The 17771-nt window shown below is 33.2% G+C and overlaps 1 protein-coding gene and 1 pseudogene across 1 annotated transcript; one reads left to right on the top strand and one right to left on the bottom strand.

Annotated features, from left to right (window-relative positions):
• Window positions 1–531: 531 nt before the first annotated feature.
• On the bottom strand, window positions 532–5519 carry LOC139774782 (uncharacterized; annotated as a pseudogene).
• Window positions 5482–17766, top strand: LOC139774775 (MYG1 exonuclease-like). Its single transcript, XM_071710235.1, has 9 exons — window positions 5482–5601; window positions 10125–10277; window positions 11958–12166; window positions 13681–13776; window positions 13862–14092; window positions 14162–14351; window positions 14433–14781; window positions 15043–15207; window positions 17345–17766. Exons 3-9 carry the CDS (start codon window positions 12018–12020, stop codon window positions 17764–17766), a joined length of 1602 nt encoding a protein of 533 aa, XP_071566336.1. The 5' UTR covers window positions 5482–5601; window positions 10125–10277; window positions 11958–12017.
• The last annotated feature ends 5 nt before the right edge of the window (window positions 17767–17771 follow it).

The following is a 17771-nucleotide window of genomic DNA, read 5'->3' as shown; positions in this document are numbered from 1 at the left end:
AAAGTAAAATCACAGCAATCGAAGACATATTACCAGCAATCATACGATTCGGGATAATTGCAAATATACAACTTATCGAATATCTTATCGATACAAAATTATTTCGTAATAGTATAATTTCGATAAACAAAGTGAGTTTGTAAACTCACATTATAGTATTTATAACACTTTATAAATACTATAATATATCCCCGTTTGAAGAATAAGCAATTGGAAAATATTATACATATATTTATTTGCAGACAGACTTGCAGAACCCATCGAATAAATATGTAATTATAAATTTATATCGATGAAATATAGAATTAGAATTAGACAATACTAATGTATTATAACCAAATATAGTCATTCTGTCACACAATATCATTTAGCAAAAATTCATCGATAAATGTATTATATAACGCGAGACTGATAAAGAGGTTAACGTAAAAGAGGTCAAAGATAATAGATTTTTAGATGAAACATTCGTCGCGCCGTTACAGTTTATCAAGCATAATTGAGTAATCAAACAATAATTAAAAACTTTATTCATTTATTTATTATTTATTTATTGATGATAAAGATCATTTTAAAAATACTTGCCATTCTACGTTTTGTTTTAAATATATCCTTATTATCTATAACCATAATATGCAAGGAATATGTAGAAGATTTGTAATCCATTTTTTTTAACATGCAATATACAAAAATATGCTTTTATTGTCAATTAACAATATAAAAATGCATATTACATTAGAATATTTCATACATATGTAGAGAAGTTTTAACATTTACTAATTTACTATATGAAATTCTGAGTCGTACAACAGAAGTATCACATTATCACTGATTTTAAAATGTTTGATGGAAAGGCGGATGCTTTGTGACAACGCATTCCTCATCCGCATAATTGCTGACAAGTAGGTACAGGAGGTACCTCGCAAACGCATTTAACGCACACAGAACTATAATCTGTAGCTTGATTCAACTCGTCGCCGCGGTGCATCGTCATATTGCCGAAATGACAAACGTCCTCATCTAAAAAGAACAAGTCTCGATGAAACATCTGCTTTACGATAAAATTAACTTCAAGATATTACATACCTCTTCGAGTATTTTATTATTGCATAAATTGAACTAACAATTCCCAAAACCGAAATATCAAAAGAGAATTTAAAAAGAAATTAAAAAATAGATAAATAAATAAAATAAAATTGTTTTTAACGAACAAACATCAAACGCGCTATGGATGTGACGTATTAACTGACATGCCTAATAACATAATTTCTTATGCTGAGGATAACGATGGCCAAATTACCTAATTATTATTTTATTGCAAAAGAAATTGATTTGCGCGTTGCTTCTCGTTTCTTGTATACAACATTTCTCGCAATTACCTCTCATTTCATGCTATTCAAAGCTCAGTCATAATTAGCATCGCTTGAATGTTCAAATACGTGTCGATGCATCATTTATGTTTCAATTCAATAAGCGAATTAGCTTGTATAAAATATAACTTTACATTTTTTCTATGAGTCAATAATTAATAAAATTAATAAAAGAGTCAATACTCAAGAGTATTAATTATCTCGGATCGTTCAAAAATTATTATATCTCTATAATGTTAAATATGAAACGTACCATTGGGATTTTTGTCGGCAGACTTCGAGTCGTTCTCGTTGTGAATGACAGTGTCGTTGTTGTTTTCTAAAAAAAATCAATAACCGTAATTGCTTAAATAACATAGGGTCTGTTTTCTACTGCTAAACTGGCTGCACCAGTTCAGAATTTATCTTTTTCATTTCAATGTGGAGTAAAAAAGATAAACTCTGAACTAGTGCAGCCAGTAGGTACAGCAATAGAAAACTGACCCATGACATATACCCAGATAGCAAAATGTGACAGAGCACGTTTTGCGATTTATGTACTGCATGTTATACACTGAGGAAAAAAATTGTTAATCCCAAGAAATATTTAGTCCGATACGTTCAACTAAACATTTTAGTTAGTTAACTAAATATTAGTTGGGCGAAACTTCCGAAAACGTCCGTGCTCCGATTTAGATGAAACTTTGTGAATAGGTTCCTTTTAGATAAAAAAGACATATACCAAAAGGATTTTTTGCGACTCCAAAGTTTAGCAACTTTTTTAACATTTATAACTTGCTGCCTCCGCGCATACATTTTCCACGCGAAACAAACCAAAACAGCTCTCAAGTAATGTAAACAACCATGAAGTCATACCCGTCAAAGTCATAACACAAACATCATTGAAACTTCAGAAAATCAGAAACGTTGCAAACTACGATGCACAGTTTTCGAGATATCAATTTATATAATCTATCACATAGTATAATAATATACATAGAATTAGCAGTGAGAGAGAGAGAGAGAGAGAGAGAGAGAGAGAGAGAGAGAGAGAGAGAGAGAAACAGTACACACGTAAGCGAGGGAAGGGCTATCGCACCTCCCCCGAAAGCAGATCCCCCGAACCTATTCACAAAGTTTCAACTAAATCGGAGCACGAACGTTTTCGGAAGTACAGCCCTAAAATGTTTAGTTGAACGTATCGGACTAAATATTTCTTGGGATTGACAAATTTTTTTTCTCAGTGTATCAACAGAATGCTGTCAATATTCTAGCAGGTTATGCCGTTTCAGTTAATGCTGTCAGAAACGCATCAAAAATTAAGCACAATGTGCGTCATGATGTAACAGCAGAAATGCGGCAAAAATTGAGCAGAGTTTATCAGCATAAATAGAGCAAATTTCAAACATTGCATGCTGACACAATGTGTCAGCAGAGTGCACACCGAGATTGCACATAACTTGCTATCATAGTGTAACAACAGATTGTCAGCAGAAATCAAACTTGTCTGCGAGTACACTATGATGGCAGAAACGCAGCAGAAACGCAGCATGCTCTGTTGGCATATCAAGACATTTTATTTAATGGTATTTTATTTATAGTTTATAAAATAAATAATTTTTATTTTTGAATAATCTGAAATATAAATTGTTTTATATGAATGTTAAATTCTGTGGATTTAAATTCTGTAAACATGATATATAATTCAAATAAAATTTGAGTAGTTATATAATTATTAAAAATTGCAAATAATACGCGTGTAACGGATTTTTTAATCCTTCTTTTTAAAACATTCTAAAAGAAACAGCTTGAATTCATTTTTAAAATATAATTAATTTTATATATACAACTGTTTACTAAATTATATATATATATATATATATATATATATATATATATATATGTACATAGTACGCAAAGTTGCAACTCGCAAACTTACGACATCTCGAAGATACGCTGCAACCAGTCTGTGGCGATTCAGTAGAATAAAAAACCGGAGCGCAGTTATGAAAAATGTCTCTTGCATGACGGAAATCGGGACTGCAATATGGATGTTTAGGCTTCATGCAGAAAGGTTCGACGTTTTTCCCTAAAATCGTAAATTTGTTTATGGACGTAAACATAGATTATATAGTTTTAAATTAAAAATTTATATCACAGAATTGTTACTGTTCACACATTACTGAATAAAATATATAGATAAACACGAATTTAGTCTTAATTATTATTATGACAAATACAATATATATATATATATATATATATATATATATATATATATATATATATATATATATATTTATGATATACAACAAGTGTTGAATTGTTTAATTTACTGGCTTGTCGACAAATAAGCCAGTGAATAATTATCAATACATACGTCGATGTAAGTTTCCATAATACGCATCTATTTCATTGAAAATTGACAATTCGCTTATCTTTACCTTCATAGCCCGGCTGGCATATACAGGTTAAACCGGGCTCACTCTCAACTTTGAAGTATTCTCCATCTCTATATTCCTTTCCGTTTACATTACAGATAGCTCTGTCTTCGGGATTTATAGCTACAAGACGTAAATGACTTTATTTAAATGTTGTACATATATTTTAGGATAGAAATGGCTTTTTTGTCGGCAGGTGGATTGCTATTGTTGAACATGAAATTTAATTATACTAAAGCAATCTTATTGTGGCTTTCTGACCACAATAAAATATATTCATCGAACGTTGTTATCTAACAAAGTTCGATGAATATATTAGCTAAAAAGGGTATATCGCGAAAATATAAAATTATCAAAAATTTATATTTTTATAATTATAATGATTCTATAGAGAAAGAACATAATTGGGATATAACTACGTGAATTTAATATAATATTTAGATGCATAAAAATCAGTGTTATCATGTTGTCAATTTATCGCGAATATATATATGGAGAAAATTTACAACTCTTAATTAGATTATGCTTACGACATACTTCCTCTCCGGGACAACATTGGTCCGGAGAATACTTTCTATAGCAATCTGGATTCGCTGGTCCGTGGAAACAATCAACTATGGCACAATTAAACGAGGCGCTATATTGAAAGCAATTACGTAGTTTTAATAAGTGAAATTTAATAATTAAAATATTAAAAGGAGACAACAATGAAAAAATTGATGTGAAAGTCTTTACTTACATGTCATCATGTCTTAGGGAGCAGGTGCAACCAATGTCACAAGGATTCGCATCTTCGTCTTTGAGTTTCTCTCCGACCGCGTACTCTTTACCATTGACATAACACTTGGAAGTGGATCTCTCTTTTAGATGATCACAGTTGTATTTTATCGCGCAACAATCGCCCTCTTTCTTAAACACCGGGATACAACCGAGAACCTCGTAATACGCCAGTGGACCCGGACATTTTGTTTTATCGCATTCCTCTTTACAAAAACAAAGAGCTTAAATAAATTTAATGTGATATATTACGGACTGTGATAAAAATGGATGTTTACTAGTCGGATAAAAGAATCGTTCTGAGTGCTTAGAGTTGCGTCGTTATTCGTCTAACGGAATTTTGAGTGAGACAGAATTATTCACGAAGTCAAAATGTCAAAGTTTATACAATTGTACTGAATCAATTAAAAAAAATTTCTCAAAAATGCGTCGTATCGTTATCTCTTAAATCTTATTACATTTGATAAAAGCATGTTTTTAATTGACAAAGTAGTTAATAAAATGATTATTATATTAAGCGTGCAATTGCAATGCATTTATAAAGAATTTGACGGTTGCATAAAAAATTTAATAGCTTAAACAGTATTTTTTTCGCGATTTTGCCATGAATTTATTATTATAACTGGCGCTGTAACTCGAGATTATATGATAAAATATTCGATCAAAAATAATAAATGCCTTAACTATTGCCTTACTGTAAGATTACGCAGATGAAATAAATATTCGAATAACTCTTTTTACAACAATTTATCGCACGTTTCCCGTAAGTGTCATCTCCATCGTTTGGGACTCACCTTGATCAACCGCGACTGTGACAGTGATGAACGCCAAATAGGCGCATATGTGAATGAGAGAACGAGAGCCACGACGTGTCATGTTCGAGCAATGTGAAAACTTTCGCGACTTGCGTCTGCGCTGCATCATTTATACTTCGACCAATGACCACGATCTGTACACGAGAAAGACAGTGAATATATGAATGACGCAGACGCATGCATCAGAGATATGATATTGGAAGAGATGGAAGAGGGGAAATAGTACGTATATGCGAGAGTGAATTGAAACATACGCGAGAAAGAGAGTTATAGAGAATATCTAGGAGGCGCGATAGAGAGGAATATGCGTATTGGAGGAGAATGAAAATGAGTATGAGTATGAGAGAGAGTATGAGAGAGAGAGAGAGAGAGAGAGAGAGAGAGAGAGAGAGAGAGAGAGAGAGAGAGAGAGAGAGAGAGAGTCATAAGCCTGCGTAGAGACAAAGAAAAATCTGGTAAGCAATATGAAGTCCTCTTGACCATATTTATCTTCATTTTGGATAAGAGTGAAACTAGTAACGTAAAATTCAATGAAGAGTTACTCAAAAAATCGGAGACTCACATAATGCAATTATAAGTAACCATCACAGAAATAAACTACAAAAAATATAGTTGCGTAGTGACCAATTAATTATTTACCTTAACGTTGAACATTTTTTAATGTTATTTATAATTAAATATATTTATAATTGCAAATATATTTATATATTTATAATTTCAAATATATTTATAATTTCACAGACTCAATATGCTAGTATTGGTCTATCATGGTTCACTGACCACATCCATCTTTTAACTAACTATTAATTGATTTATTTTAGACTATCATATGATTTATTTTGACCACTGATTTGTCCGTGTGTGTTCGTTATCATTACTGAAATATATGTTTCTTCAGGGAAAGGAATTTGAAAAATTTACACTCATGCGTGTAATGCGTGTTCGTGATTTCCCCTTACTCAATGTTCCCATTCCTTTCTCTTGTCATACGAATCAATGTACATAGCAAGTTGCGTCAAATTTATTACATATTTATATATTAAATTCAATTTTTAATAAACGAAAAAATAAAAATATTAACAAGGAAAATTTTACGTAACTATAATAAAATTGTGTCACATTAATACTTTCCATATAAATATTGAATATTGCATTTAAAGAATATTATCAATGAGAAATCAAAATATATTTTGAAGTAAAAGTATATCATACTCGAATCGACATTTCGAGCTGTTCATAATATCGATTCATAAACTACGATCCCGATTTATTTGACACTTTTGATAATAACTCATAAACGTGTTGTTGCAATCATTACGATAGTAAACTCCAATTTGGATTGTAGAATACTGATAGCTCGATTAATCGAAGATAACACAAGCGACATCGACCCTGAACCCTTGGCAAAGTTACAGGACACCTTTAGCTTTCCGATATCCGAATACCAATAATCAACCAAATCTTAAAGTATTATATATGAAATAGAGGTAGAAAAGACTGAAAAATATAATAAAATTAGAAATAGCCCAATATTTAAAAAAGAACCCCTTTACCGATCATCGCCAAATTCAATACCAACCTTCCTTAAATGATACTCTATCGATTAAAAAAAAATTAAGCCCGATATCTCAATATTTGCGGAAGTTAGAGCAACCACGGACATCAAATCCGCACATACACACACACACACACACACACACACACACACACACACACCACACACACACACACACACACACACACACACACACACACACACACACACACACACACGGACATCTTTTTTAATGCGATATTTCGACGTTTATAGAACACTCTGAACATATTAGCATTAAAAACTCAAAAAACAATCTTTTCTTTGGTTTCTTCTACCCCTACTTCATATATAATTCATTTAAATTTGGTCGACTAGATCCAACTTTTTTATATACGCAATCAAAGGTTCATATACGAAATTTACGAAAACAAAGCTTCCTCTATGAGGAAGCAAAAAATGTAATACATAATTAATAATTTTAAGGTAAATACATTTTAATTAATATTTTTACAATACAAATGAAGATTTTAAGATAAATACATTTTTATTGATTTTCTTCTCGCTTGCCTATTATTTTAATCAGTCCTTGCATTAGGATTGAGGACATTATTGTTTACAAATCGAAAGAATACTGAAGAGGACCCAAACGGAGAGTCGAAAAAATGGAGAGTCGAAATGTTTTGTTGTAATATATGCAAATAACAAATAATATTTATAATTATAAAAAAAAGAAAACTTTTAAATAATAACGACAACGTCCAACCAGGCTTACATGCTTTATATTTTAGGAATTGATTTTTATTTCGGAAAAGCTTATGAAATAGATAAATATAAAATAATATAATATATTTGTATATAGTATTGATACTATATTTATACAATACATATTATTGTTTCACGTAATACAATAATCTACAGAAACAATGAATATATATAGATGTATTTACATCCTTATCCATAAGATTATGCACCACTTGAACAAAGTTTTCGATCTTTGGAATTTTCCGCGGATCTTCTTTTAATAATAAATCATCTTCATCACTACTGGATGATGACGAAGAAAGCAAATTTAATAGTCCAAATGCTAATCGTGCATTTCGTGAATTTGAAACATTGTCACCATCCCACGCAGCCATGCATATTGCACTGAACTGACACCGTCTCTCGGAGCTCGTGCCAAATTCTCGCACTATAGTGCAAAAACTCGGCACTAGACTTCCCAGTGAAACAGCGCGCACCGTTTTCGCGCGCACCGAAACGCCCAGTGAAACACGTGTTGCCTGCGGTGAGTGCGCACTCAGTGCGTACTAGTTCTCCCAGTGAAAAACGCTAAGAGTTGAGGCCCGGGACTACTGCTCCGTTTAATCCGAAGTATCCGCGCGTACTTGTATATGGAAAAAAAATTCCCTAACTATTTCTGTGTTTTAAAGATTGTTTTCACACTTGTACATTTTGGTTAAAAAAGCGTCATGACGATAATCGTACCAAATCATGGTCGTATTGCCCTGACAATTATAATTGGCCAGTAGAGTCGATTAATATTTCCGTTGCTGTTTATTATTTTTGACTGGGAAAGTAAATGTGATTTATTCTGTAAATTTTTTACTCAAATTTTAGAGCGGCTACTCTACCGGAGTGATACGATCTCACTCTAAAGCTATAGTTAGTCACGGCTCACTAAAGCTCGACTAATAAATGACTCTAACAGAGTGAAATTTTCCACTAAAAATTGTAGCATGACACTTCTATGGACATTGATTCACTGTACTCGAAAAGAGTACTCTTTCACTCAAATGTGTGTGTGTGGAATGCGACTTACTCCAACTTATAGAGCGCAAGTTTACTCTTTCTTAGAGTGGCGAATCACTCGAAGTGCACAGACTCAGTTCTCACTTTCAAATTGTACGATAAAAATATTTTCCACACTTAAAAAAGCCGTGTAAAAAATTTTAATGTTGACGTTTTTTCGCGCGATGCTGATTGATTCTCTCACTATATTACTTCGGCTGCGTTTCGATATTCACTGCCAATACTGAAAATCTATAGTTTACGTTACGTATACTATAGATTTTCAGTACTGGCAGTGAATATCGAAACGCAGCTTTCGTGAGCATCTATCATCGCATATTTTGAGAGTTTTGTGTATCAAGGAGTTAATATAGTGTAATATATAATAGTAATATCATATAATATAGTATAAGAAACTAAATATAGCGCGCGCGTAATGCGCGTCTGTGTTGTCTAATAATATATAAAAAGAAAAGAAAGAAGCATACATTTGAAAAAAAGCGGACTGCCGAATGTAATCGGCGCAAATAATGGAGGTCTTCTACACGATGAACTGCTTATATTAAATTACTGAACTTTATTTAAATTCTTAAATTAAAAATGTGTATAGTCTGTACGGAAAAATTATAAATTTAACCTTCTATTGTAATTACAAGTTGGTCAAAATAAAATGGCCTAAAATGATAAGACTGTTTGTACAAACAAATGTTTAAGCAGTTATATCTGCTTTTCTCTATTATGGTTTTTTGTTGGTATATTTTTGCATAGAAACACTATTAAAATAAAAAGTATACATGACGCTTTTTTCTTATTTTTAATATCTATTATCAGGCTTAAATTATTCCAATTTATAGTTGTTATATGTATATTTTTACATTGCATTGTTACTAGTGTCCGACCTTCGGCTTCAGCTTTGGCTTCAATCACTTTCGGCCACTTTCGGCCACCTTCGGCCACCTTCGGCCACCTTCGGCCACCTTCGGCCACCTTTGGCCACCTTCGGCCAAAAATTATACCTTCAGCAAAACAGTCGGCTTTGGCCAAAATCAGTCGGAAGGCTTAGCAGAAGCCGAAGGTTGATCTACATAGGCGCGCGGACGTTGCAAGTGTGTGCCGGCGATTTTTAGTCTAGTATTCTAGTTTTAATATCAGATTTATTAATAACTTTCCACTTAAATCGTGATTAATATTAATAATTAATATTAATATAGAAATATTAGGAATAAAAGAAAACTGATTTCTTTTTTAAAAATATAATAACGGCAGTAAAAAATAATTTACTTTTTCAAAGCAAAATATAAAAAGGACGAAGTGATTGTTGTTTTATTTTAGTTACATATGATTAAAATATTGAAAATAATAAAAAATAAATAAATTTGTGCTTGTATTATTTTAAATTTTACGTCACACAATGTGCAAGTTTTATAGATAAAAGCGCCCCTGGACAGATCCCACGGTCAATTTTCCCGACAACAAAGGACAATCGCCATCTCTTGCCATTTTCTGCCGGAACACGGTCAGTTCGAATTCTTATAAGAAGTATACGTAACGGTCTGCGACCTGCAACGTTAAGGTAACTAATCACAACTTAAAAGAATTTTTTGCATGCACTGAAGCTTCGGATAGAACTCATGTCTCGTTACGATCTGATGAGGATTCGTCAAATATAGTGATATATTTACTTGATGTAGCATTAGATCGCGTAATTGAGGTCGCATCTGACTCTTCATCGATTTTGATCGCCTTTTTTGTGGTGAATCTATATGGGCTATAGTTAAGCCCTGCAAGAGCTTTTCATCGAATGCGCCTTGTAATAAAAGTTTATTATTCTTTATTTTTTAATTTTTAAAGATTTATACATTCTCTAAAAATTTCTTAAACAATATAATAACGTAAGGATACACACGTTTTATAAAGATAATCATTCTAACGTATCTGCCAAGGCAGGTAGAAAATTTGAAAGCTAAGGACATTCAAAAGCGAAGGATCTAGAACTATGGTAGGGACCGGGGAAAAGGTCGGTCGAGTATTGTTCCCTAACAATAGGGGAAAGGAAGGCAAAACGGCACCTGCAGGTATATAACACGGACCGCTCTCAACATATTTAAACCATTAGCACTCTGTAGTGGTAACCAGCGTTATGAATAGTATGTCTCCCATTCACATTCGGTCAGTGCGCTCAAAACTGTCATTCGTCGGCACTGTAATTTAACAAGATAAGATTTCTTTTTTATGGTTTGATCTAAATTTTACGATTTTCAACTAGCCTTCAGTTTATCTTTGGATTTATCGTAATAAATTTTACTAACGCATATATAAATTAATATTGTTTCTTTTTGTTTTAAAGTAAAAAAAATTTAAAAAAATAGTACAACATAACTTAAAGTTTAGAGAGTGATTTAATCAGTACCCAAAAGGCAAAATGGCCCGGGCAAAACGAACCGAGCAAAACACATGGTCTGTTAATGACGTTATGGCATTGTTCAAGCGTTATTATTGTTATTTATTAATTTAGATATATGATAACCACAAACGAAAAATAAATCGACAGTTTTGGGACAAAAATAGTATGAAAAATGCTATTGTAAAAATTGCTACTGGTGCAATGGCTCTCAATAAGGCGTCGACTTTATATAATGTGCCAAAAACAACTTTAAAAAGAAGACTGACTAAATATAAATTCTACTAAAGATATTGACAAAGCCACAGAAAAAAAATGGGTAGGTCCATTTTGCCTTTAGGAGTAGTCGACCGTTTTACCTTGCTATGAAGGTAAAATGGATCAAAAAAAAGATATTAAAAATCATTTAATATCTTTTTTATCTGTGATTTGATTAAAGTTTGATTAATAGATAATAAGGAAAAATAAATACTGATTTGTTATGTTATAATAATTTTATAATAAAGCTTACTGTTTCTGCGTAAATATTTTTTTTCGTTAAGTGTGCCGTTTTGCCTTCGTTTTCCCTATAGGCCCTAACGGTTACAAAATCAAACTTGTTCTGTACGCGAAAGCAGTCGGACGTATAACTCTTGTGAGATTGTGAGATTGTGAGTTTATCGTGAAGTACTCTACCGATCGCTTGAATTTTTAAGAATAAAAAACTTTTCTTATAAAGCGCATTCGATGAAAAGCTCTTACAGGACTTAACTATAGCCCATATATGTAGATTCACCACAAAAAAGATGATCAAAATCGGTGAAGAGTCAGATGCGACCTCTCCTGTCAATATAATAACATCCAAGTTTTCAGTCTATTATATCAAGAAGCGTGCTTTTCGGTGGATTCCCCAACCTTCTCACGTAGTGGGAAATGTGCATATCTGACCCTGCTCTCCAAACGATGTCGGAAATGTCGACCGCGAGGATCGGCACAAAAGACGGACCTTTTCATTGCTCTGAGGTTCTTGCCTGCGCACTATTAAAACTGCTATCACAGTATAAGAATGCGTCTATAGTGAGGTAATCATCCTTAACTAAAAGTCAACCCCGATAGAAAAAGATTTATAAAATTATATGACAAAATCTGGATGAAATTTGGAATGCTGCAATTACGTGTCTCAATATTTGCAACAATACTTGTAGAAATTTAATTTTTAATTATAGTGTAAAAATATTGATAAATATTTGCACAATTTATTTCTAAGTAAATGGTATTTCAGCAAAACAGCAGCATTATGGCGAATTATGTTACAAATATTTGCAAAATTAAATTTGGAAAGAAATTGTGAAATAATTGAGTATATATTTCAGTTTTTATTACGTTACTCGTGTATTATGTAGCATATTCTGTGTTTGCCAGGTTGCCCTTGGATGGCATCCTTTCTCGTATGTAAAATATGATGAACGGTGGTATATATGTATATGTATTTATGTAACTGTTATGTACTGTTATACATCAGTGTTTGCTGATTCATGCATTATAGGTTTTTAGAAGTTTTTCCCCAAAATTATGCTCTGGTATAAAATCGTCATTCCAATTTTCTCTAAACCAAAATTTACAATCTTATTCTTGCTGCTCTTATTACTCCGTCTTGACAATTATGGTCTCATATCATAGTTACATCATATGTTTTAAAGAAAAGATTGCAATTAAAGAAAAGATTGCAATTGTCACACAATGGCTTCTCGCTACAATGCTATTGCTGTAATAATCACGAACATATGGATACTCGATTACATGTAAATAATTCAACATTATGTTCTGGTGTTATCATTCTGACTGACTTTTAATTATAGCTTTTAGATATGAATTTCCGGGAATAAACTCTTAACTAACAAGATGCTTCGAGCGGCTATTAAGTTTATGACATATAGGTGTCGATATGTTTTTTTCTTTTTTATTCCCTCTCATTGTTCTTTGTTTTTGGCTTGATATCTGTGTCCCTTTGTATTTCGTTGTTTTTAGAGTGTACTTGATAAGGACCAAAAACAATGGTCGAAACATCGTCATATATACAAAAATCAGGGGTCATGTATAAACATTATAATAAATTACCAGTTTGGTCGAAATAAATGGTTCTTTCTTGTGAACTTATTCATGTTACATGCAGATTAAAGGCACGTCCGTGCAGGAAAGTGCAATTTTAAAAACACATTGAATCCTAGAAGAGAAGAATAATCGGTGTTTGCTGGGATAATTTTACTTCTAAATGTCGAATATGTAAATAATTGTGCAAAATTTAAATCTAAAATTGAATTTGCCAATTTTTGTGCAAATGTTATTCAGAAATTTCATGTTTGCAAAACCGCTGCGTTATGGCGAATCATCTTAATGCAATAATCGAGAAATTCCTCTCAATTGAATGAGGCAGTTATTGTACAATATTTGCGCAATTTTTCTATCGGAGAAGAGCTTTAACACATTGAATGAAATCAAGAAACAGAATTGGCATATAAATTATAATACCGCAACGAAAAAAATAGGAAATAGGTATTAAGTGGCAGAATTCATAGATATTCAATTAAATTTTTAGATCTCGAGATCGGAGTGTCTTAGATAACTGTGATATCGTAGTAGGTGTTGGCGGCGAGTATGATCCTCCCAGACATCGATACGACCATCACGTGAGGTAAAATAACATACTTTTTACTGATACACTATTAAAGAAAATCTCTGTTTTCGCCACATCGTTATTTTTTCCTTCCTCGTATCAGAGAATTCCAGGAATCAGTGAGTACCATTGTAAAGAAATCAGGGTACAATTGGACAAATAAATTAAGCAGTGCGGGATTGATCTACTGCCATTTTGGTCATGATATATTGAAGAGAATACTTTCGGACGTAACCAAGGACGTACTCGAGGATACAATCGTTGATGAAATCTTTAAGATCATTTACGATACGTTTATCCAGGAAATCGACGCTATAGATAACAATGGGCAAATGTACGATGCAGGGCCATTGTGATGTTACAAAACGCTTCTCCAGAATAATTGCATCTGCATTTGTTTCAGTTATCGATCAATTACCGATTTAAGCGCGCGCGTAAGCAGATTAAACTACCAGGATGAGAATATCAAGACACAATTTGAGAAAGCCATAGCTTTGGCTCAGGATGAATTTTTGGAAATTTCGCACGTCACGAAGAACATTTGGTTACCGTCAATTACAGACATGCGACGTGCTGTAGAGAATCGGTTCGAAGTAAGAAAAACTCTTTTTCTAGTTCTCTTTTTGTTTTAGATATACTTTCGACTATCGTTTAATGTAAAACATTCTTGTAAGGTTGATTCGAGCGGAGAGATAGTAATGGTGCCACAATCATCGCGGTGCCAAAATATGTGGCGGTTTGTGTTTTATTTGGCAGAGGAAATGAACGTCTCGCCATCAATAAAGTACGCCATTTCTAAGACTGGGAATAGTTATCGTATTAGGTGTATGCCGGTTAGTTCCGAGCGCGCAATGTTATTGCCGGAAGCGTGGGGCGGTTTGCAGAGTGATGCCCTTGTAAAAGTCTGTGGAATTGAAGGCGCTTTACGTGTAGATTCCAATCGGAAAACCGGCGTTCACAAAACTAAAAACGGCGCAATGGCTATGGCGCGAAAAGCGCTCAAAATTGGGAAAACTGTTCAAGGTGGAGAAGAATGACTATGTCTAGACCATTGATTTTCTTTCGAATTTTTATGACAATTATTGTAATTTTTTAAAAAGATTTTTTTAATTAAATGCAACTCGATCTTCTACATTTTGTTCTATTTAAAGACTCCGATCATTTAACACTCATATTAAATCCCAATATAAGAAAATAAATTCATCTTTCGAATGGTCGTGCGTCAAATACTTTTAAATATATTTAATAAGAACGAATAAAAAATTGCATACACTTATTATATAGATCGGAAAGAGATGGCACCACCTAGACAGCAAAATCCTCCCCAGCCTGTACCGCAGGTGCCTCCGCAGCCTCCACAAGCATCTGGTGTCAACTCTATCGAACAGCAGCAACAGCAGCAGCAACCGCAACAACAGCAACAACAGCAACCTCAAAATAATGCTGGAGGTACCTTCCCGCCTTAGAATTCGATACCACCAATTAGTAATTAGTAATTAGCACGATAAAACAGCTCGTTTGAAACAAAACACTAACAAAAACTGTCTTAAAACTTATATTGATCCGATTCGCCTCGGTCTACCCTAAGTTATTTGATGGATAGAGTATCATTAAAGGAAGATTGTTATTGAGGATCGGTGAAGAGCTTACCGATTTCTGCTTAAAGTGTATAAGATGTACATGTACATGTAATTTTATATAGAGTATCATTAAAGGAAGGTTGTTTTGAATTTTGCGAGGATCGGTGAAAGGGTTACCGATTTCTGCTTAAAAAATGTGTAAGATATTTGATGGATAGAATATCATTTAAGGAAAGTATTGAATTTGGTGAGGATCGGTGAAGGAGTTACCGATTTCTGATAAAAAAGTTACATGTATAAGTTATACATGTAATTTTACATAGAGTATTATTAAAAGAAGGTTGGTATTGAATTTAGCAATAATCGGTAAAAGGGTTTTTTCTTTATAAAATTTCGGATTTTTTGAGAAATGTCCGTGGTTACTCTAACTTCCGCCAATTTTGAGATATCGGGCTATTTATGATTCTATTATATTCTTCAGTCTTTTCTACCCCTATTTCATATATAATTCTTTAAGATTTGATAGTTGATTAGACCCAGCTTTATACGCGATTAAAGGTCCATATGCGAAGTCCATATATGGACCATGTAGCCTGAACTCCCAAAGTCAACATCGATTGACATTGCGTAAAACCCCATTTGTGCTGTAGCTAACCCTCTATCAATTTATATAAAAAGATTAAATTTAAAATTTTAAAAAGTGTGTAAATTAGAAACTTGCACATTGCTTCCTCATCATTACAGATTGCTACCATTGCTCCCATTTTATTTCGCTCATAAAGCTTCCTCTATGAGGAAGCCAAACTAATAAAAATTAATAATGCATAACTAATAATAATTATGCATTGAATAAAATACAAGCTTCTTCATAAGAGGAATTTTGTGAGCGAAATAAAATAAGAGCAATGGTAGCGATCTGTAATTATAAAGAAGCAATGTGCAAGTTTTTAATTTGCACACTTTTTTGTTTTTTTATTACATAAAACAAAAAGAAAATATTTAACACAATGAATCACTTTTTACTTCGCCAGTCAAATAATAAAACAACAATAGAAATATTAATCGACTCTACTGGCCATTATAATCGTCAAGACAATACGACCACGATTTGGTTCGATTATCATCATGTAATCTTTGATACTTATATATATAAGCATCTCATTTAAATAATTAAATTTATTGCAAAAAATATTACCTTAGCCAGGGTTCGAACCTGGAACCTCCTCATTCCGTGTGGGTGTCGTCCTTGTAAAGTAGGCTTTAAAGTAGGCCCGTTCAACCGTTAGGTGTCAGGATTGAGGGCAGCAAGAAAGGATTTCCATAGGGGCGTAGTAGGAGAAACACACAACTTAAACACGAGGACACCCACACGGAATGAGGGAATTCCAGGTTCGAACCCTGGCTGAGGTAATATTTTTCGCAATAAATTTAATTATTTAAATGAGATGCTTATACAGGGTGTCTCTGACCACCCGTATCACCCGATTTATTCGTAAACGCAACATTTTAGAGAAAAATGTTTCAGACAAAAGTTGTATGGTTTCAAGGGGTATATAAGATGGTGTCATTTGTTTGACCTTGGATGGTCGTTTAAAGCTCACGTGAACGACACCTTTAATTTCTTACTTAAAACGCCTTATATTGTAGTATATCGTTTGAAAGGGCATAAAATAAGAAAGATTTTGGCGCAAGGTAGAGGTCGATACGTTAACCCATTCAAAAGTTATTTAAGGTTAAATATTGGCGTTCTCAAACTTTGACCCCAAAATAACTCCCGAACGGATCAACGTATCAATTTCTGGGTTGCGCCAAAAATTTTCTTTTCTTATGCTTTTTCTAACGATATACTACAATATTGGAAGTTTTACTTACAATTTTTTAAAGCCCCAGGGAAACTGCAACTCAAAAATTTCAAATGCATTTAAGTTTTTTATATATATGATTTAATTAGCGTGCAATATAGATATACGTACCTGGTCATTCTCAAGCGCAACCGTATCTTTAAGTTCCAGATCGAAATGAGGATCGCAAGCGAGGGCGGGCAAGGAGGAGCGCAAGCAAACAAGCTTATCGATTACTATCGCACAAGCTATCGCACAATGTGTACTTTTTCTTCGTCAGAATTCTCGTACTCGATGTTTGGCTGTTGAGTCGGTTTACTGGCATTAAGAAGTGGCTGCAAGAGAAAGGCCCGAGGATTCTTTGGATCGCGCGTCTAACGTTACTTCTTCTGGTTGGGGCTTGCATCGCGCAGATTATTTTACTATTGCTGGATCTCCATGCAATATCCAATACACTGGAAAAAAAAATTCTAGAATTAGAATTATCTTTAACAAAAGTTTCGCTCGACGAAGCAGAATTATCTTTATTTCAATTAAATAAATATGAGATTATTATTATGAGAAACGCTAAGAGTGTCGTTTACTGACGTGT

This window comes from Temnothorax nylanderi, unplaced genomic scaffold, assembly GCF_030848795.1.
Source record: "Temnothorax nylanderi isolate EJ_2023f unplaced genomic scaffold, tnyl_v1.0 TNYL_tig0087_pilon, whole genome shotgun sequence".
Lineage (NCBI taxonomy): Eukaryota > Metazoa > Arthropoda > Insecta > Hymenoptera > Formicidae > Temnothorax > Temnothorax nylanderi.
This window is presented reverse-complemented; position numbering and strand designations above follow the sequence as displayed.